General features: G+C 44.3%; 1 protein-coding gene across 1 annotated transcript in view; it reads left to right on the plus strand.

Moving 5' to 3' along the window:
- LOC132086198 (acetyl-coenzyme A thioesterase-like) overlaps window positions 1–20,433 on the plus strand; it is a 38,594-nt gene extending 18,161 nt beyond the window's left edge. Inside the window, exons 7-12 of the mRNA XM_059491677.1 lie at window positions 4,815–4,931; window positions 5,543–5,693; window positions 16,624–16,679; window positions 17,041–17,101; window positions 18,422–18,505; window positions 20,296–20,433. Coding sequence (XP_059347660.1) covers window positions 4,815–4,931; window positions 5,543–5,693; window positions 16,624–16,679; window positions 17,041–17,101; window positions 18,422–18,505; window positions 20,296–20,433 — 607 coding nt within the window. The remainder of the gene's footprint in view (window positions 1–4,814; window positions 4,932–5,542; window positions 5,694–16,623; window positions 16,680–17,040; window positions 17,102–18,421; window positions 18,506–20,295) is intronic.
- Window positions 20,434–22,057: the final 1,624 nt, after the last annotated feature.

The raw sequence follows: 22,057 nt of genomic DNA on the forward strand, positions 1-22,057 counted from the left end.
CCTTCACTAGTAACCACAAAAATGGGAGGAGATTACTAGCTCTCTTTCAATGGTAGCCCACCCCTTGCAGTTGTACGACTCTTTTGATTAGTACTATTGTATTATGGCTTACCTTCAAGGAAAATCTGTCCATAATTACCTCACCCTTTGCTGCTTTCTTTGCCTCTCCATCCGCCAGCTCATTTCTTTCTTCCAATCTTAAGCTCACTCTCTGGTGTGCCTTAATATGCTTTTTCAGGAAGCTGAACTGCTTCCAGCAGCTGGATTGTCTCTTCTTTCCCTGTGAGGCCAGCAGTCCCCTCTCCTTCCAGGTGGCTCCATGTGCATGCACAACTCTGAATGCCTTTTGCTGTTTCTAAGGCATGGGTCAATGCATTTATCTCAGCCTTCTGTGCAGAGGTACCTATTGGTAAGGGTCAAGACTCTATTACCTCTCTGCAGGTAGTCACTGTTTACTTTTCATGTCGTTTTCCACTGGCAATGTAGCTCCTCCTGTCAGTGAACCAGGTCTGTGCATCGTCCAAAGGAGTGTCCTTTAAGTCTGGGCGGCTGGAGTAGGTAGCTTCAATGGTTTCTAGGCAATCATGGTGTACTGCTTCTCCTTGATTCCACTGAGAAAAGAAGCTGGGTTGACAATATTAGTCACCATTATCTCTACATCATCTTGCTCTACCATGATGGCCTGGTATTTCAGAAACCTCAGTGGTGAAAGCCAGTGGCCACCCTTTACTTCTAGTACTGCGGACACTGTGTGGGACACTAGCACAGTCATTTTTGTCCTAAGGTAGACTTGCGTGCCTCTTGAATATTCAGCACAACTGCTGCTACAGCTCTGAGGCAACCTGGCCATCCTTTGGCTGTTGCATCTGGTTGCTTAGAGAAGTAAGCAACTGCCTTTCAGTATGGACCCAAGTCCTGAGCCAATATTCTCAGGGCAATTACTTGCGTGGAAAAATAGAAAGAATGGTTTACTTACATCTGGAAGTTTCAAAGCTGGAGCCGACATGAGGGCACTCTCAAGCTGGTGAAAGGCCCGTGTGGCGTCTTTTGTCCACTGGAGGTCTCTGTTTCCATCGGCAATAAGAGCATACAGGGGTCTGAGGAGCAGTCCATATTATAAACCCACAGCTAGCACCACCCTGCCATGCCTAAGAGGGTTCGGAGTTCCTTCGTTGTCTGGGATTTCGGGGTTTGGCATATGGCTTCCCTGCCCTAAAGTCTGCTGCTCAGCACTCACTTCTTACCCCAGGTAGATTACCTTCTGTTTCACTACCTGTGCCTTTTTCTTTGAGACTCTGCATCCTTGGAGTCCTAGGGATTTCAAAAGGCTTACCGTCCAGCCTTCTCTCGCTTTCCTCATTTGAGTGGCTACTAGAAGATCATCCACGTACTGCAACAGCCGCCTTTCCTCTTGTGGAGCTTCCCAGGACTCTGGGTCTTCGCAAGCTGTTCCCCAATCAGAGTGGGGAATTTTGAAGCCTTCAGGCACATGGACTATGTGAGCTTGTGTTTGAATGCAAAAATTTTCTGGCTGGCTTCGTGGATAGGGAGGCAAAAGAAGGCATCTCTTAGGCCTAAAACAGTGAACCAGGTTAGCTCAGGTGTTAAACAAGTTAGTAAAGTATATGGATTTGCTACCACAGGGTATAAATTCTGTGTTATCTTATTGACAGCCCTTAATCCAGTACTATCAATTATTTGGCTTATTCCTTCCTTATCTTCCTTTTGAGGGTACTACTCAACTCTCACTGGCTGTGTTCTTTCCTTAAGCTTGATAACCATGGGGGGGCATTTTTCACTCTCCCTGGTACAGCAGAGTCCCATACCCTCAAAAACACTTATTTACTTATTCTAATATCTCCTTACTAATGTCTTTCTTAACTTCAGTGTCTGTTAAGGTTAAGCCTAACATCTTTATATCATTTGCCTCCAGAGTAACCTTTCTCATTTGAGAATGTTTAGCGAATTGAGCGAATTGTACAAAAGCTTCTAAGTACACATAGTACACGTTACTTTAAAGGTTTGCCAAAGTAGGCCTTCTCAGACTGGCCAGTTGTTCAGTTGTTCCCCACACTACAACATAAACATTCTCCACAGGTACTGAAGCTTTATTTAAAACGGAATATGTAGCCCTTGTGTTGACTAAAATTCTTCCCTTTTGCGGAGGTCATCTTTATCCTTCGTCCCTTACCTCGGGAGGAGCCTTTAACAAATCATATGTACTCAATTTGCAAACTGTAATCGCTTTGCATTTCAGCATGATAATCTTTGCTTGACTTCATACGTTTCTATCTTATGCTGTATGCTGAACAACACGTTTCATTTGCTTTCTCTTTGCCCTGCTTTCCTTTTCAAGGGCCAAGACCAGAGGGCGGTCTGATCTCACAGTCTCTTTGCCATTCTGGGTGATTTCTTAAAACAAAAAGCCATATCAGCATACAAAAACCCTATCCCATTTGTCTTCCTATTTTAAAACAGTGCTAACTGCAATGAAGTATTATAAATCTTTTTATTTTCTGAGCTGCTCTTACTGGCAACCTTCTCCCAGTGAGCCCCTCCTAAAAGGGGCTAATTTAGGAACCTCTTTGCTCTGGTCAGTTCTCATTATCTCTTTCTCCTTGCCCTATTTCGCTTCCACCCAAATGTCTCTTTATAAAGCTTCAGAGTAGTTTCTCAGTCTTCCTCCTACACACACACAGCTCTAGGTGGCAGGTATCAGATGTGATTTCCACACACGAGCCTTAAGATCATAGGTTCTTCATCAGCTTGATCAGAAACCTGTGATTTACACTCGGGGCATGTGCCCTGACACTTATTAGAACAGCAATACCAGCGTTTCTCACAAACACCGCACTGCAATAATACCTGCACATCCAGCTTTTTCCCACAGGTCATTCCAGGTTTCCCTGGGGAGACAGGGCAGCCAGAGCTGTCCCTGTGCTCAGGGGACAGCCACTGTAACCTCATGCAGTGTTCCAGCCTCTTGATGCACCAAAGGCTCCCCAAAATTGCCCTCAAAGGCAGGCTATTCTGTTTGTTACAGAGATCTCTAAATCCCTACAGCACACTGTTCCCAGTCCAGACTTGCTATGGTAAACTAATTTATCTCTTCTATCTAAACTCCGTTTTACAAAATATCAGTCTTTTCTAGTTCTCTTCTTGCCCAATCTAATTAAGCACTGTGTCTACTTACACTTGTTTTACTGCCTTGCAAAAAAGGCTGGGCTCGTCACAGCCGAAAGTATGATATGCACACAGACACAGACACACATGCACCCCTCCCCTTTATCTCAAATTCACTAGAGCCAAGGCTTGAGTTGCTGTGAGGGGGAGAATTCTTGGAATTCCTTTAATTCGCTTTATCGTAGTTAAGCATAAATCACCATACCATAGTTCTTCTCTGTAAAATGCAACTCTTGTTGCAACAAAATCTTAAAATCTCCACAAACACTACTATACGATCTGAGAATCAGATTACCACAATGCAGCGGAAGAAAATCACCACACAAAATCACTGGGAAAGGGGGTATCTCTCAAAGTGCCCACTCTTCTCAACACAACACAGCATACCATAATTCAGCATTTACTCACATCAGTTTTTCCTGGACACAATCAAAATAACAGCACACAGTCTAGAGATCTAGTCCAAACATCCATGGCAAAGGAACTCTCTGAGCTCGTACTCACGGTTAAAATGTACCAAATTTACACAAATCACTACATTTAAACACAATAAATACCATCACTGATCTTCCTCCACTCGCTTTTCCGCGGGGCAATTCTCTCCCTGCCCCCACAGCCTGCTGCAGCCAGTGCCTCAGGCCTCACTTGGCAGCTTCAAACACGGGTAGTACTCACCACCCCCCCACACTGTAGAGCACTGTAGATCTACTTTCTTTTATACACCATACACTTATACACTTGCACGATTACAAACACAGTGCACTGACCACAAAATGCATTAAACATGCAGCGACACAGTGTCCGGACACCAAAAATACACACAAAAACAAAACACACGCGGGTTCAGCAGTTCTGCTCTATCAGAGCACTGAACCCCCAATACACACATACATGGGTTCACCTGACCCACCCGCAGGGTCACAAGCGGTCTGCTCTATCAGAACGATGAACCCCGTCTCTACTGTAGCTGCTCCATCAGCTGTACTCAGAGGTCTCTGAGTGATTTACTCACTAGCTCTCTTTCCCCCCCGGGGGCCCCTCAGTACATACCGTATCTTCCTCTGCAGGCCAGCAGGTCCTTGTCTGTCCTCGCAGGAGGGAAGTCGAGACGAGCGGAGCCCCACCAGGAAAAAAAATCCTAGGGCATGCCTTGGAGGTTCGTCTATCCCCTCTGCCCCTGTGGGGACAGAGAACTCCCAGTTAGGCTTGCCCTAATGTTTTGCGGAGAAAAGAAGAAAACCTCACAACTTTATAAAAGTTGAAAGCTCGGTATGTTTATTACGGCGCCGGACACATGCGGAGAATACTCTCCTCAAAAGGCATGCGTACCTCTGAGGATTCCAGGTCTCCTTTTATCTCCCCTTCCAAATACATATGCATACAGTTTCACAATAGGTTCACAGATATTCATTCCGCATTACATTTATCGCCAGTTCCTCTTTATCAAAAGAATTTGTAGGTCAGGGCAGATCGACCTTGTGGTCGTTTTTGTTTTTTTCTCTTTTTCTCCTCACTATCTCTGGCCAGCAGTTTTTCCCTTCAGCTTTGGCCTCACAGACTTTTCACCTCTCCTAGACATTTTACCTAATTCAAAATGGGTTTTTGCTCTGTCTCATGTGTTTTTGTTTCAACCCCCTGTGTCGTTCACACCCCATCCTAAAGGCAATTAACATGTTCAAATTCTGGGGGCCGTCCTTTGTGGGTGACCGCCTGGTCTTCAATGCCATTTTCAACACTTTCCACAACAGGTAAAGCTCCTCCTCTCTTGTCTCCCTGGGCATCTCCAGTGCCCGCCTACACTGTGTGTTTCATGTTTCATCAGTAGGATTTTTATTAGTCAATTAATTATTTTTCAGGTGGGACTTTGAGGCATGTATCTGTAACTGCCTATATGTGTCCACTTTTTTGTTTCACTTTTATCACTGGAAGTTTTTTAAAAAAAAAATTATTCTCTGACTTCCAGTTTAAGGATCATTTTTCACCAAATCCCACTCCTGCAAATTCAGACTATAAATATTCCTCTGAAATGTAGGGATTTTCAAGGGCTGAGTTGCTCCCAGAGAATTGACTCTTCAGAAGATTGCAGCTTCTTGCCAGGACCTTCCCATCTTGGCATTTATTCACAGACTGCATTCTATTTATTGCTTATTTTTGGTAACGCTATTTAGCTACTGCCATAGTTTATTTTATTTCAAAGGTGTGCCTGCCCAGATTGAGCAATTGATTTGCTATGCTACAGGAGGTATTTGAGTCAGGCTTCCTGCGCACCTGCAGGTACTGCAGTCCTCTCCAGAACGTCTCAGGGCTGCTTCTGCACCACTGGCAGCAGTTCAGTGATTTATTTAAACTGTCCTTTCAGTGTAGAAGTTGGTGTGCGTGTGGAGGCTTACAATTGTGAGGAGTGGATCCAGGACCAGCCGTGGCACATCACCAATGCATTTCTCATTTTCAGTGCTTTGGATGACAAAGGGGAGCTGCTCACCTTCCCCAGGGTCAAGCCCACTACTCAGGTGAGCTCTCAGCAGTGGGGTGGTCACCACAGCCTTCCTGGGGAAGCAAGGATCAAACAGGGCACTGCAGTGCATCTTCTTGTGAAATAAACAAGGGCCAGGAGACTTCTTCTCCTTTTTAATGCCTTTATTAAAAGTGATCAGCTCAGGATTGGGCGGCTCGGCGGGTCTGCAGCGTCCCATCGTCTCCCAGGGCGACTCAGAGGAGGAGGATATGCGCAGCTCTGTCCACCAGGGGCAGAGCTAGGGGAATTCGGTCCTCGTGGGAGCCTTTAGGGATGTCCCCGTCAGATGTTGCCCCTCCCATTCCGTCAGCTTGGTCTCACCGCCGGGGTCAACTCCCATGGTCAGGGCGAGAGGGTCCGAAGGTGTTCCGCGTCTCTGCAGGCTCAGCACTCGGCTCCTCACGTCCAGACATCACTCCAGTCTCTCAACTCTTATTTGGCTCGTTGTTTTTGGGGTTTTCTCCGTGCAGTGGGGGACCCATGCTGCATTGTGGTCTTGGAGTCACTTTGCATAACCCCCCCCCCTACCTTCTCAGGTGTCTTCACTATGAGAAAGGTACAACTTCGCCTAGGGAAGGTCCCCACCCGTTACAGTCTCAGGAGAAGGGCCATTAACTCGCCCCAGCCAGGGCTTTTACTAATACAAAAACAACCATCAACGACAACGACCCGTGATTACAATAACAAAACACGCAGAACTTCGGCAGGGCCAGTGATCTGGCTGCCTTTTTGTAACCTTTTCTCACAAAAAAAAATATTAACCGAATTTTTGTTCATAACAGTCCCCCCTCTTTTTCTTTGATCGAGCTTAAATTTTAAGCTCGCATCAACTCCTGATTTTTGTTTTGAATCTACTATAAATCTCTTGTGCACTTTGGTAATCATGGTTACTTAACCTTGTTACTTTCCTTGGTTTCTTCAGGTTTGTCTTCACGGCAAACACTATTTTACTGAAACAGATAAATAAGCATAGTAAAAATAGCAATCCTCCAAGTACACACACAGCGAGAAAAACTACCTTTTCCCACACATCCTTTTTGAAAATCTCCAGGTTCTCCCACCCACTGGGATCAAGTGTAGGAGTTTGATCTTCATTATTTACACATGCTAATCTTTTTATTTCGTTTGAAATGTTCTTAATAATTGAATTCTTTATTTTTAATACTGCCTGGAGCCGGATAACTTTGTTTAACATGGATATTGGGGTCCGAATTTGGCTTTTACAGTCTTGGATTTTCTCAATTTCTATTCCACTTTGCTTGTTCTGTTTAATTTCTCCCAAATCATTATATATATGAACTCCCAAACTTGATCCAGTTTCTTTGGGTAATAAGAAAATTGGTTTTATCACTCTAGCGGTGCAGCTGCCAGATGAGATCAAATCTAGGGGTTTAAGGCTCCCCTGAAATGTGTTCCAAAAGGGGTTTATCTCTTTTCCAGTACTCATATAAATACTTGTAAGAAACAGTTTTTCTTACCATTCTCACCATTTCTTTGCTTTTTACTAGATCTGCTGAGCTTGTTTCAGCAGTATCCCATTCAAAGCACAACCAGGCTTCCCCTATAGGGCACTCTCCTAGGAGTGGCTGCCTAAGAGTGGCAGTATTGTATGCTATCCAATACACTCTCTTATTTTTCTGATAAAGGACCAATTGGGAGAGGTTAACACAATCAGGGTTAGAACTGATGTGGACTCTCGACAAGGAGCTCACTTCCTCCTCACAGAGGGGTTGGTAGCATTCATTGCACGGCTCAGCTGGGCTCCCCTGAGCACCACCAGCAATCAGAGCCATCATTACTACCCTTCCCAAGAGTCCGGTATGGGCCATCTTCCTGCCCACCCGGCCTTGCCTCTTGGGGAATTTTTACTGAGGAAAAGCTTCCAAGCTCTTTAGAGTCCCTTCTACCCGTTTCTCTGGTTAAACCTCTCTTGGTCTGCTCCCTGCCAATTTTCGTTTCCCCTCCCAGGGGAGTGTTCTGTAGAGGATTAACCTGGAGTCTTTAGAAATAAATTGGGGAACTTAACCAGAATTACTTATTTACAGTCTTAAACTTTTTACCAACATAGTTTACACAGAACAGTTTTGAAACATTTTAAGCAATATTAGAACTCTTAACAAACAATTTTTTCCACACAGTTCAGTCTTTTTGACTCCTCCTTCTGAGAGTCAACTTTAAATCCTTTGGTCCTTTTACCACAGTGTACTCAGGTGATTTAGCTTGTGAAGCAGATGAATCTTGTCCAGCGCCGGGGGGGTGAGAGTGGTGTAGACTCTGGTCCAATGCCAGAGGGGGAAGCTGATGTTGGATCCGGTCCCGTACCTGGGGGTGAGACTGGCCCTTTTATTCTTGTGATATGAGTCCAACCTTTTTCTTTGGTCCGCACAGCTGAATTTGTGATCAGGAGCACCTGGAAGGGGCCTTCAAATTTAGGCATTAATGTTCCCGTAGTCCATGATTTTATCAAAACCCAATCTCCTGGACTAATGTTGTGAACTTTTGTGTCGAGAGGGGAAGTTTGAGGAAGGTATCCTTTCTTTCTAAGTCCCTCCAGAGTTCTTCCAATTATTTCTAAATACTTTCTGGTAGCTTCTTCCCCTTCCAGATAGTCTCCTGTGCTATAAGGTGTTAACAAGAATGGCAGCCCAAACATCATTTCATAAGGTGAAATTCTTATGTCAGCCCGAGGTCTTGTTCTGATGCGCAACAGCGCTAGGGGCAAACACTTCAGCCAATTCATCTTTGTTTCTTCAATCAATTTAGTTAATACATTTTTGAGAGTTTTGTTCATTTGCTCAACCCTCCCAGAACTCTGGGGGTGCCACGGAGTATGCAACCTCCATTTCATTCCTAAAGCCTCAATTATATTTTGTAATGTTTGGGACACAAAATGTGGACCTCGGTCTGAGTCTATGGTGTTCACAATACCATATCTGGGGATAATATTCTCTAGGATTGCTTTTGCCACGACTTGAGCTGTTTCCCTCCTGGTCGGGAAGGCTTCTACCCAGTGTGTGAGATGATCAACTATAACCAGTAAATATCTGTATCCTTGCACTGGGGGCATTTCAGTGAAATCTATCTGTATGCTTTCGAAGGGTCTCAAGGCTAATTCCCTTCCTCCAGGTGCTACTTTTCTCATAACTTTCTGGTTCACTTTTTGACAAATGATACACCCTCTGGTAACAGCTTTAGCCAGGCTATATACCCCGATGCATAGGTTATTTCTTAGGAAATGATCACATAGTCCTTGGACTCCCCCAGTGAGTTAATTTATGTAGCTCTGTTAGCACTGTCCGAGCCAGTGCTTTATTCAAAAACACCCGTCCATCTGAGGTTAACCACTCTCCCTGTTGTCCTTGATGTAACTTTAAATCTTTTATTGCTTCTAATTCTTCTTCACTAAATATAGGTTCCTCCCCTTTTTCAGGTGTCATTTTTGTCTTCAAAATTTTTACTGGATCTCCTGGTTCTAGAGCTGCTTCTTTGGCTATCTGATCAGCCAGTCGGTTTCCTTTAACTTCTAAACTGTCTCCTCTTTGGTGCCCCTTTATATGGACCACTGCTATTTCTATAGGTTTTTGTAGGGCCTCTAGTACTGATCGCACTAGGTTCTCATGGGCTAAGCTCTTTCCCTTTGAACTTAAATACCCACGTTCCTCCCATATTTTTCCAAATGTATGAACTGTCCCATATGCATATTGGGAGTCCGTATAAATGGTTCCCCGGTCCCCCTCCAGTAAGTCCAGTCCCCTTTTCAGGGCATATATTTCACAACTTTGGGCTGACCAGCTTGGGGATAGTTTCCCTTTTTCTGCAATTTGTAATGTTTCTCCATCTACAATGGCATAACCTGAAGCTCTTTTTCCATTTACTACCCTCGAAGAGCCATCTATGAATAAGCTTCTTCCAGTTGCTAGAGGCTGATCTTCCAAATCTTCTCTTACTTTTGTTTGGAGATAAACCAATTCTAGACAGTCATGTTCTAAATTCTCTATAGGCTCTCCCATTAGGAATTGTGCTGGATTGAGGGCATTTGATGTGATAAATTCTAAGTCCTCTGTATTCATTAGTATTATCTCATATTTTAATATTCTAGCATCGGTTAACCACTGCAGAGCTCTCTGTCTCAGTACTGCCTTAAGATCATGAGGAGTATGCACTTTAATTTTTCCCTGTAAGGTCAATTTTTGAGTCTCCTCTATCAGGATTGCAGTTGCTGCTACTGCCTGTATACAAACTGGCCAGCCTCGAGCCACTGGATCTAACAATTTGGAGATGTATGCCATGGGTTTCCTGCACCCTCCCCACTCCTGAGTTAATACTCCATAGGCTATCCCTCCTTCTGCACTCACAAACAGGTCAAAGCCCTTTCTGAGGTCTGGTAAGCTTAGGACCGGGGCAGAAGACAATTTGTTTTTTAAGTTTTCCAATTGTTGATCATCTTCATCTGTCCAAATTAGGGGTTCTGGATCTACTAGTTTATTATACAGAAATTTCACACTCTGTGTGTATTGATCCAACCATAACTTACAATATCCAAACAAGCCCAGGAGTTTTCTCACATCTCTTTTCGTTTTTGGGGCCGGGAGAGCTAAAATACCTGAAATCCTGTCAGGGCTTAGTTTCTTATACCCTCCCCCTATTATGTGCCCCAAGTATGTTACTTCTGATTGCACAAATTGTAGTTTCCCTTGGGAAACTTTTAGTCCTTTCTCCCCCAGAAAATTCAAAAGTTTAATACTAGTTTGTCTGACCTGATCTTTTTCCTTTCCTGATACCATCAGGTCATCAACATACTGCAAGATCTGCACTTCTTGTTCAGGGACAAATTGTTCCAACAAACTCTCTAAAGCTTGTCCAAAGAGATTGGGGGATTCAGTGAACCCCTGTGGTAATCGGGTCCACCTTAGCTGTTGCCTCCTTTTCGTACTCGGGTCCTCCCATTCAAAGGCAAACCAATCCCTACATTCTGTTGCCAGAGGACACGCCCAGAAAGCATCCTTCAAATCTATGACAGTGAACCAAGCATGTTCTCTTGGAATTCTGCTTAGGAGACTATATGGGTTGGGCACAACTGGATGTCTGGCAATGGTTCTTTTGTTGACTTCCCTCAAATCTTGTACCAGCCTATATTTCCCTTCAGCCTTTTTAACTGCCAGTATAGGGGTATTATGTGGTGACATGCAGGGTTCTAAAATTCCCTCCTGCAACAGTTGCTCAATGACTATAGCAAGCCCCTTCTTTCCTTCTAGGGAAATCGGATACTGTTTAACCCGTATGGGTGAGGTATCATCCTGCATTTTTATTGTTATCGGTGGAATGTCTAATAAGCCTCTCTTTCCCCCCTCAGCCCATACCTCAGGATTTATTTCTGCAACATCTCCTTGAGACAGCTTCATCACTTGTACTACCATTCTCCCTTCCCTTGGAACAATCCCAACCCCCAAATGGACTTGCAGATCCCTTCCTAACAAACTTTTTTCTAAGTTAGGCAGATAAAGAAAATTAGCTTTACATTGCCTTGAGTTTCCAATTATTTTCACTTCTTCAATCACCGATGCTCTAAATGGTCTCCCCTCTGCACCCAATACTTCACAAAATTGTCTCCCAATTTCCATACCTTGTGGTATTTTGTTGACACAGGACTTATCTGCCCCTGTATCAACCAAAAATTCAAATTCCTCATTTAGGGGTCCCACTTCAAAGTTTACCAAGGGCTCTTCTAGATGTTTCATCGGGTCCCCTATAGTAAAAAGCCCTTGACACCCCTAGTCCTCCCCCTTAAGAATCCTTCCTAAATTGTCCTGTTCCTTGGCTATTGCCTCATCGAGACTGAGCTTTTTACAAAACCTCCTGATGTGTCCTGCCTCCCCACAGTAATAACACTGTCGTCCTCTCAAAGGAACTTCTTGAGGTCTCTCCGTCCTTCGTGCACCGGTCAGTACTGGCCTTCCTCTGCCTCCTCCTGGTGGTGGACCTGCCCACCCTGCACTTTCTCTAGCTACAGCAACCATGATCTTAGCCTTGGCCTTTACTTTTTCTTCCTCCCTCCTTAAATACACCTTCAATGCCTCCTTTAATAACTCATTAATGTCCTTCTCTTGCCAGTCTTCCATCTTTTCCAGTTTTCTCCTTATATCAGGCCAAGATTTGGTAACAAATTGGACTTTTAGCAGCATTTGACCTTCTGAGGTGTCTGGGTCTATTCTAGAGTACAACTGGAAATTCCGCCTTAGGCGATTAAGCCAGGCAGCAGAAGCTTCATCTTTCTCCTGTGTACCCTCAAATGCCAATTGGGTATTAGTTCCTTTGGGAACTGACTCTTTGATCCCCCGTATTATCAAAGACCTATATTCCCTCATGGCCTTCCTCCCCTCCTCCTGATTAGGGTTCCAGTTGGGCTCTGTTAGTGGCAACTTCTGTTCACCTGTTGGCACCTGGGGTCCTGGACTGTTATCTTTCTCCCAAATTTTTATGCCAGCCGCCCTTATCATCTGGACCTCTTCTGGGGAAAATAATATACTCAGGATGGAATTCATCTCCCCCCAAGTGTAGATATTTGGACCTAGAAATTGATCCACTTGGTTGGCTATGCCCACTGGGTCCTCAACTAAATGCCCCAACTCTTTCTTGAATCCTCTCACCTCAGAAGCAGTTAGGGGAGCATTCACAAAGCCGACACCTCCCGCTATTCCTCCCATAGGAACCTCTCTGAGGGGAAAGAGCTTCTCTGCCGTGGAGGTCTTGGATCTGGTACTACAGTAAGGCCCATCTTCAGATGCCAAGCTACTTTGAGGGTTCTCTGGGTTACCCTGAACTTCCTGCACATCATCAGGTGTATTTGCTGATAGCTGTTTACTGGGCGAGGAGACATTTGTGTCCCAACTAGGAGGAGGTAAAGGAACAGCAATAGGAGGGGGAGAAGAGCCTGAGTAGATATTAAGCGGAGCTGGAGAAGGGGTGGAGAATACAGCAGGTGGAGTAGGTGCTTGTGGTGGTGCAGAAGGAACTGGAGGAGATACTGGGTTCATCATAGCAGAAGCTGAAGAGGTAGAAGAAGGAGTTTGAGCAGGTGGTAATGAGATGGCAGCTGAGGGAGGAACCGGACCTGCCATTTGAGGTGCTTGAAGAAGAGGATTATAAGGTGGAGGGGCAGAAGGAGGCAAATAATCCAGGGGGTCCCATCTTCTACTAGTTCTATCATCCCCTCCTTCATTCCCCTCTTTCTTCCTCTGTACCTTACAAATTCGCACCCCTTCATCCTCAACAGCACTCTTTAACCAGCAAGCCACATACAGTAATTGCTCAGGATCAGTATCGCCTCGAGCTGTCAGATAATTATTTAATTGTTGACACATCCACTTATCCTTGGTCCCACACCAAGGCCATCCTCCTTGCACCTCTAATTCTGGCCACACTTCCATACAATAATGGATCATTTTCACTTTATCTAATCCCTCCGTGGCCTCTATAGAATCCCATTTCACTAACAGTTCCCCTAAGGGACTACTAGGAGGTATATCTCTCAGTCTCTTGCCAGTCTTTTTACTACTACAACATCCCGTTTTTCAGGTCTCAATAAAAAAAATCCCAAAGGTGCCTCTACTGACCGGGAAACCCTTCTTTGAGGAGCCCCAGCCTCCTCCACTGAACTTCAAATTTCTGCCTGACGCTCAGGACTTTATACTGAAACAACTGCCCAATCTCTTGATTGCCCAACTTCCCAGCGTCAGGTCTTACATCTATCGGGACTTAAACACACGAAGCCCCGGCCAGGAATCCGGGTCGTGCCTGACACCCTCAGTCAGGAAAAACAACTGCCTGATTTTTTAGTTTGCCTAACCTGCCAATTTTTAGGCTTCACCGTATCAGGACTTAAAAGCAAACCGCAGCCTCCTTCGCTGGGGTTTGTGCCTGACTCCTTTGTCAGGACTTACTTTGCCTGCAGGGCTTGTGAAACACCCGTATCCTTCTCAGGACTGACAAATCTTACTCGAATCCTTCTCGAGACTTACAAAAGTGCCTGACCTCCCTTTGTCAGGACTTTGGGGTGCGTGCCACTCATACACAGTAATTCACTCCACACGCCCGGAGTGGGGGGTCTGTTGAAGTGAGGGGGAGAACGACCATCCTATAATGCATCGAACTCCAAATTTATTGATCGATCAGTCACTTTAAATAACAGTGTTAATTAACTTCATGCATATTCCAAAATACAGCTTTATGATAGGCTAACAGAGAAAACTCTAACCACTCCTTTTGTTTTACAATACCGTTGATTGTTTACATCAAACAAAATCAGTGTTCTCACTGTGATACGAACGGTTCTCAAAACTTCCATAACTGTTCCCAGGGTGCCATCTTTTCCCAGAGAGGATGTTACCTTTGTTATGGGAAGACTGCCTGAGAACTTTATTGTTTATGCAAGGATGCCTGAGAGAGACTAATTGTTTATAGAAGTCAGGCTGGAAACTGCTTTGAAACTGCTTCACAGCTACCTGTTACTTTTCTCTCAGCTGCATGGCCTCGTGGCCTTTTTCTTTAAGCCATGCTTGAACTAAACTCCCGACAGGGGTCCCTTTATTCCCCCTTGGGAGATGACTTCGCTCACGCTAATTCCACTCACGTCCCCCTGTTCCTGGCCGCTTTTCTCGCGAAAAGCCGGAACCGCAGTACTGAGGGGTCCACTCTCGCTTCGAAGGTCCGGCTGCCGGCCCTCATCTCACTCACACACACATGCACACGTCTCCCACTCCCGCCACCGAGTTTCTCACCAGTCCAGTGCTCCTCTGCGTCGCTGTCCTGAGCCGGTCCCTCTGGTCCTGGTAGCCAGCTGTCCTCTGAAGATCCAAGATGGCCAGTCCTGAGTCCTCTTGCGGCGTGGCTATCCCGGACGAGAGCCCCCAGCTGAAATGAACAAGGGCCAGGAGACTTCTTCTTCTTTTTAATGCCTTTATTAAAAGTGATCAGCTCAGGATTGGGCGGCTCGGCGGGTCTGCAGCGTCCCGTCGTCTCCCAGGGCGACTCAGAGGAGGAGGATATGCGCAGCTCTGTCCACCAGGGGCAGAGCTAGGGGAATTCGGTCCTCGTGGGAGCCTTTAGGGATGTCCCCGTCAGATGTTGCCCCTCCCATTCCGTCAGCTTGGTCTCACCGCCGGGGTCAACTCCCATGGTCAGGGCGAGAGGGTCCGAAGGTGTTCCGCGTCTCTGCAGGCTCAGCACTCGGCTCCTCACGTCCAGACATCACTCCAGTCTCTCAACTCTTATTTGGCTCATTGTTTTTGGGGTTTTCTCCGTGCAGTGGGGGACCCATGCTGCATTGTGGTCTTGGAGTCACTTTACATAACCCCCCCCCTACCTTCTCAGGTGTCTTCACTATGAGAAAGGTACAACTTCGCCTAGGGAAGGTCCCCACCCGTTACAGTCTCAGGAGAAGGGCCATTAACTCACCCCAGCCAGGGCTTTTACTAATACAAAAACAACCATCAACGACAACGACCCGTGATTACAATAACAAAACACGCAGAACTTCGGCAGGGCCAGTGATCTGGCTGCCTTTTTGTAACCTTTTCTCACAAAAAAAAATATTAACCGAATTTTTGTTCATAACACTTGCAGGAGAGAAAAGCTCCAAATGAAGTGCTTGCCCTCGAGTGAGAGGCTTGTTATTGTTAGCTTTAGTCTTCCAAAAGTGAGAGGCTCCGTGGAGGGTTCTCATGACTGGAGATTCTGTGGTTGATGGGCAGAGAAGAAAAATCTGTTGTGTTTGGAGATTTTTCCACTTTTCTGTGTCTCGTGCAAGTTCCACTGACTGTAGGTGAAATTTATAAGTATTCAGTGAATACTTATTTTTATAAACCCTTAAAAAGACGAGAATAAGATGAGTGAATAAAGATATTGTATTCATATTGTATTCATATTGCTGTCATTATATTTCTAGAGTCCCATACCTTTCTGGCTGGTTTTCTCATGAGCACCTCTTCCCAGCAATGTTGCTCCTGCTGCTTGGTCAGGACTCTCAACCCACCCCCTTTTATCCTAGCTGCCTTCACGAGCCACAGCTGCTGCCCAATTAAGGACTTCACAGCTGTAGCTCATTTAGAACTACTAGGATTGGGGCACAGCCACTTACACAATACAAATATTTTACAAGGACTCCTACTACATAAAGAAGTCTATGGGAATCGAATCCCATGATGTGGGTGCGCTTTTCAGTTGCTTTGACATGGAGATCTCAGTTCATGTTTCCCTGAAAGTGGTTCATGAAGCACTTAAAGCAGTTTGAATGCTATTGTTGAATTATTTGCTGTGTTAACACCTGTCACTAATCTTCCTGCTCCAGTTACAAGAATTTTAGAGAGCCAGTCTAGGCAAAAATGAAATTATTTTTTAACATCAGAGACCTTATTTTTTATAGGATGGGAAGTAGACAAATGAATCAAGATGTCTTATGTCCTCACTGGGGCAGTAAGTTTCACTACTGCCCATTGCAGGCTGTCCCAAGAGGAGAAACTGACTTTGAAAAATACAATTTTCCTTTGTGCTTTGAACACCAGATGATGATAAATTAGGTTAATAGTTTATTTGGTGGGTGGCACATTTAGAAAGAGCAGAATGTGTGTGGTGCACTGCCCAGCTGCAACTGCTTTAGGACCAAAGAGCACCTGGAGGATGCTACAATAATACAACTCTTCTATCACATTGGTTTTGTTCAGATTTCAGAGAATATTGCTAAGGCAAAAAGTAAACCACTAGTTTTCTTGGGTTAGCCTGTAGAAAGGCCATTGCACAATTACTCTTTATTTGTGTGTATTTCTGCTCTGGCATTTGCCCATCTGGAATAAATAATTTTTAGTTGTCATTTTTCAGGCTTTGTTCTAAAATAATGAGATTTGTTGCTCTCTGGTTCACTTTTCATGCAGGATGGTGTGAGGAGGTACCACAAAGCTATTGCCAGGAGGAGGATTCTACTCACCAGGTATTACTGGGTCACTGGCAGGTCTTGATTTTGAAAACTTAATTTCATAATCCTCTAAATAAAGTAATTAAACTCCCCTTAACATATATATGACTGTTATATGGCTTACATTTACAAATAATTTTGTTTCAGTGGCACTGAAATTGTTAAGAGGCTTCTTGTCTCAAAACTACTTTGCTCTGGAGGTTATTGTGTTTCACTGTCTTTCTTGGAAAGAAAAAGCAGTCATTGCAAACCAAAAATTGATAAAGTACCTGTATTTAGAAGACACTTAAGCCTATAGAAAGTGATTTTTCCTAGCATACACAGGCGTGTACAGAACCAGTTTATGCTACTGTGTCTCTCTTTAATTATGTTTTAGAAAATGCATGCTATCTGCTAAAGGAGACAAGCCTTCTGATGCCTGGGAGACAAGCAACCAGGTAATCTGTAGGTGCATAAAAAGCTGTATTTGTGCACCTTTTGGGTGTGTGAAGCAGCTGTTCAGGCTGTGGCAGTGCAGGTGGACCCTCTGAAGTTTTGTGGTAGTCGTGAGGAATGGATGGGTGTGTAACACAGTGAAATTTCTCTTTTAAAAAGAGGGAGTAGATGATTCACTACTGATCCAAGAGTGAGTTCAATAGAAAGGATAGAAAATTGTCTTTAAAACACGTGCATACAAGTGATCCCTTAAGGTCTCCTGCAGATTTATCCCTCAATGACCCCAGCTGTTATAAAATGAATTCTGAATTAATTTTATTATTCTTCAGAATAAGCTGAATTCTCCTGTAGAGGAAGTAGTTTGGGGTTTTGGTTTTTGTCTTTATCCAGCCACAGAATGTCTGAAAAATTGCAGCGAGGAAACCATTTAGTAAGTGCTAAAAGTGGGGGGAGAGATAGCACCAGAGAGATGAACACTGGAACAGCACAAATCTGTGGAAAGAGAGGTGAAATCATGTTCATTCCCAGATTCCCTGCACCAAGTGTCTCTGGTTTGGACATGCTGGGCCACTGACTGTGTCCATGTCCTGCAGTGAATGGTGTTGAATCTGAATTTAGGTGGATTTATAGATAAGTTAAATGTTGTTTCAGTGTCCAGTTTTTGTGGCTAAAGCAGCTTTTTTTCCCTTTTTGTTTTTTTCTGCAGAGCAACAAATGTAAATATGCACACAATGATAAAAATTGCTTGGTTAAGATTTATTTCCTATGAAATCAAAACCTGTCAATAAAGACTCTAAGGCTGTATTCTCTTTATAGAGTGGTTAAATGAGAACTCCATCCACTGTAGCCAAGCATAAAGAATGGCTATATTTGCATTTTCTTTGCTTCTGAGCCTGCTGTGAAAAACAATTGCCGAGATGGACCCAGCTTGGTAGCAAAGAAGAGGTTAATTTTCGAGTAGAATCTAATTGCTTAAGAGGAAGATGGACAAAACCATTAATTCAGTGGTCTGAGAGGTTATCTGTATTGTCTCCCTGGTGGTAAAAGTTGTTCTTCACAGCTTTATAACTGGAGAAGCTGAAAATAATGTTTTGTTGTCCTTTAATTAAGATTGTTGTGCCAACAGCCGTGTGAGTGCATCAGGAAGCCACTGGAAGTGTTTTAATTCAGAAACTACTGAAGTGTGTTTTCACTTACAAGGAAAATAAACATTTGTTTGCAGTTGAAGTATAATGATGGGAAAAAAGAACACCTCATTTCTGCAATGTTCAGTGAAATGCACCCTTACCCCTCCATTTACAGACACGTGTCTTGTGTTTCAGGCATATTTGAGTTACAGCAACATAGCTGCACTGACACACCTGGCAGGAAAACCAGGGTGGGACATAACCAAGACTCTGGATAATGTAAGTGTAGAAAAGAAATTACAGACATCTGAAAGCAAAGCACCTCCTTGTTGTGAAGTGGTGTTATAAACCCAAAATCAGTGAGGACACCTGTGCAAACCAGTTCTAGCAGAGGAAGATGCTGCTAGGAAAAGCAGAAGAAAGTCAAGGGAAAACAGGGTGTTAACCCTGTTGCAGTGCATGTTTTCCAGAAAATGGAGAGACATCTGGCATCTGCCAAGGCTGAGTTTCTGAAATGTGGTTAGTGACTGGCAGTTTACTTCTAGATCATGTCAATCCAGAGGTGTTTTGGGACAATAAATGACTTTTTCAGTATTTTAGTCTGACCTCCTGTGCATCGCAGGCTGTGAAACATTGCTTAGTGACTCCTGCATGTAGACAATAAGATACTTAAGTAAGGGCAGATACAAATCATAAGGAATTGCAGTGATGGCAAAGCTGCCAGTGCCATGTGTAGGTTGTTCCAGTGGTTAAATATTTCAGTAAACACTGCTGTGCCAAATAAACAGCAGGCAACTCTGGTGCTGGGAAAAGCAAGCTTGAACCAGCTCCTGGAAACAGGCAGAGACAACAACTGGGGTTGTTCCTCCTGGGGAAGAGAAGGCTTTGGGGAGACCTTGAAGCACCTCCCAGTACCTAAAGGGGGAAGTACAAGAAGTCTGGAGAGGGACTGCACAAGGGGGAATGATCCTAAAGTGTAGGTTTGTTCCCTTTTCCCTGCAACTGTAATGACCCCAAGCTGACTTGACAGGTTTTGAAGGTAAAAAATGGCATTCTTGATGTATTTGACACAAAACCACAAGGCTTGTAAGGCTGCAGAGATAATCCAGCTTTGCCAATGTTCACTTAGCAGAGAGGTGTTTTGACAGCTGCACCTCCTGCTTTGTTTTGTGATTTCTCAAGTCTAGAAGACTCCTAGAACAACATTATTTCTGTTCTGTGCCATAGAGGAATATTGATGCAGACCTCATGTAGATGATTTTTAAAGCTCTTTAGCATTTAATTTTACACCAAACTTTACTTCAGCAAAGTGCTTGCTGGATTAAGTTGGGGTTTATTTCCTCTTCCAAGATAGTACAATCCAGAGAAACAGAGAATCTGTGTTGTTGCAGAAATGCAGAAAAAAACAAAAGATTGCTCATTTTTTGATGCAGAAAAAGAAAACCAAAACAACAAAACCTCAACTTGTGATGATGAACCTTATGAATTTTGCATCACTTGCAAATGAACATCTGTTAAACTTCTCAGGATTTGAGAAGCAATAAAGCACATGAATTGGGGAATAAAATTCGCTAATTCTAAACTCTCTGCAGTACCCATCCTCTTCCATTTATGGGGTTTCGTGGAGGTGACAAATCCTTCTTGTGTGTGCATTGTTATGTACAGGTTATTCCTTTGGAATTCTCTGTTTTGGGGTTTAGGCCTATGAATAGAAATAGACCCAAAATAATCAAGGCTAGATAGTACAGGTGGGGGACAAGAGATGCAAAACTGTGATTTTAAGTAGTTATTCAAAGTATCATTAGTTCTGGATGCTCTGGTTCACAGAAGAGAGCAAGGGAGAAAAAAAAGGATATTTTGGAAAGGGAAGTGCTGGGTTGCTCTAGGGGCAAGAGGGATAAGCCAATGTGTGGCTGATTTGCCTGGACGAAGGCGTGTGGCATTTCCCGGGAACTCCTGAGAAAATCTGCCTGAAGTCCTAAATGTGTAACATTTATGCATCTAAACATTTGCACTAATAATTCTTTGTTTTAAATACATGCTGCCTAATTTTTTTTATTTTTTCCCAGGTGAAAATCTGGACCCACGAGGAGGGTGCTGTGCTGTCATTCAAGGTGGAGATGCAAGTGAAGGTTCCATCCCACGTGGCCTTCTCCCTTCTGTCCAACATCAGCCTCCGCCAGCGCTGGGACAGACACTTCCTGTGAGACCCTGCCCTGTCACAGACATCTTTTGTGAAAAATCCTTTCTTGGGATCTTTCTCCCTTCTGAGAAGCTGTGGCCTCAGCAACAAAGTGTAAACAATGGCTATCTGCAGTTGTGGAATGTAACAGGTGGATCCGTGATTGGTCTCCTGTGGATGTTTGGATTTACTGACCCCTCACGGCAGAGCTGGGTCTCGCTCTCTGCTGAGACACAGACCTTTGTTATTCATTCTTTTCTATTCTTAGCTTAGCTAGCCTTCTGAGAACCTTTCCTTCTTTTTCTTTTTAGTATAGTCATAATGTAATATATAGCATAAAATAATAAATCAAGCCTTCTGAACATGAGGTCAACATTCTCGTCTCCTCTCTTCACCTGCAACCCTTGTGACCACTGTCACAATTGGTGAACCCCGAGTGACTGAGGAGGAAAAACCATCAATTGGTGACCCCTCGTCTGAAGAGCAAATCATCACTTGATGAGACCCCAGAAGAGCAATTGCTGCACTGGGTAAAGCCCGAATGTGTGGCATTGAGATGGTTGCTTCACAAGTGACCACAGAAGTGGATTCTAGCCAGGAGCTGAAGAACTGAAGATCCTGATTTGGACAGAGTTCACAGCCAAAGCTGACCACAAGGAGAACCTTCTGAAAAGCCTCCAGGAGAATGGCTGGAAAGCTCACCACCATGCAGATGGCCAGAGCATGCTGGACTCTTTCAAAAGGTACTGTTGGCTTTTCCCTTCCTGATGATCCTGGCCATGGCAGGTTTTTAAAGGAAAGTGAAAATTTTCCAGGATAGAAATCCATTTTACTTTAAGTGAAATGTACATTTTTCAGTTGAGTCTATGGTTAGAAATTGTAGTTATTTAGCCAGACTGCAAGGCCTAAGCTCAGTGAAGTTGCTTCAATGAAGGACAGAGATAAAGGGGAGGAGACAGAAGATGATAGAGAGAGAAAGGGACTGCTGTAAGGGCAAGTCAGCCTGACCTCGGAATTCTTTCTGATAAAAAGGAACTAGTGGTAAAAGTCACATGAAACCCATAAAAATGAAGATGTATGAACCTATTGTGAAACTGTATGCATATGTATTTGGGAGGGGGATAAAAGGAGATCTGAAGTTCTCAGAGGTACGCATGCCTTTTGAGGAGACTTTTCTCCGCATGTGTCCGGCGCCGTAATAAACATACCAAGCTTTACAACTTTTATAAAGTTGTGAGGTTTCTTCTTTTCTCCGCAAAACATTATGGCGAGCCAAGCCAGGAGCTCTCTGTTCCTGCAGGGGCAGGGGGGATAGACGGACCTCCAAGGTGTGCCCTAGGATTTTTTTTCCTGGTGGGGCTCCGCTCGTCTCAGCTTGCCTCCTGCGAGGACAGACAAGGACCTGCTGGCCTGTGGAGGAAGATACGGTATGTACTGAGGGGCCCCTGGGGGGGAAAGAGAGCTAGGGAGTAAATCACTCAGAGATGTCTGGGTCCAGCTGATGGAGCAGCTATATTAGAGACGGGGTTCATCGTTCTCATAGGGCGGACCGCTAGTGATGCTTGGGGTGGGTCGGGTGAACCCGTGTATGTGTGTATTGGGGGTTCAGTGCTCTGATAGAGCAGAACTGCTGAACCCGCGTGTGTTTT

This window comes from Ammospiza nelsoni, chromosome W (genome assembly GCF_027579445.1).
Source record: "Ammospiza nelsoni isolate bAmmNel1 chromosome W, bAmmNel1.pri, whole genome shotgun sequence".
Lineage (NCBI taxonomy): Eukaryota > Metazoa > Chordata > Aves > Passeriformes > Passerellidae > Ammospiza > Ammospiza nelsoni.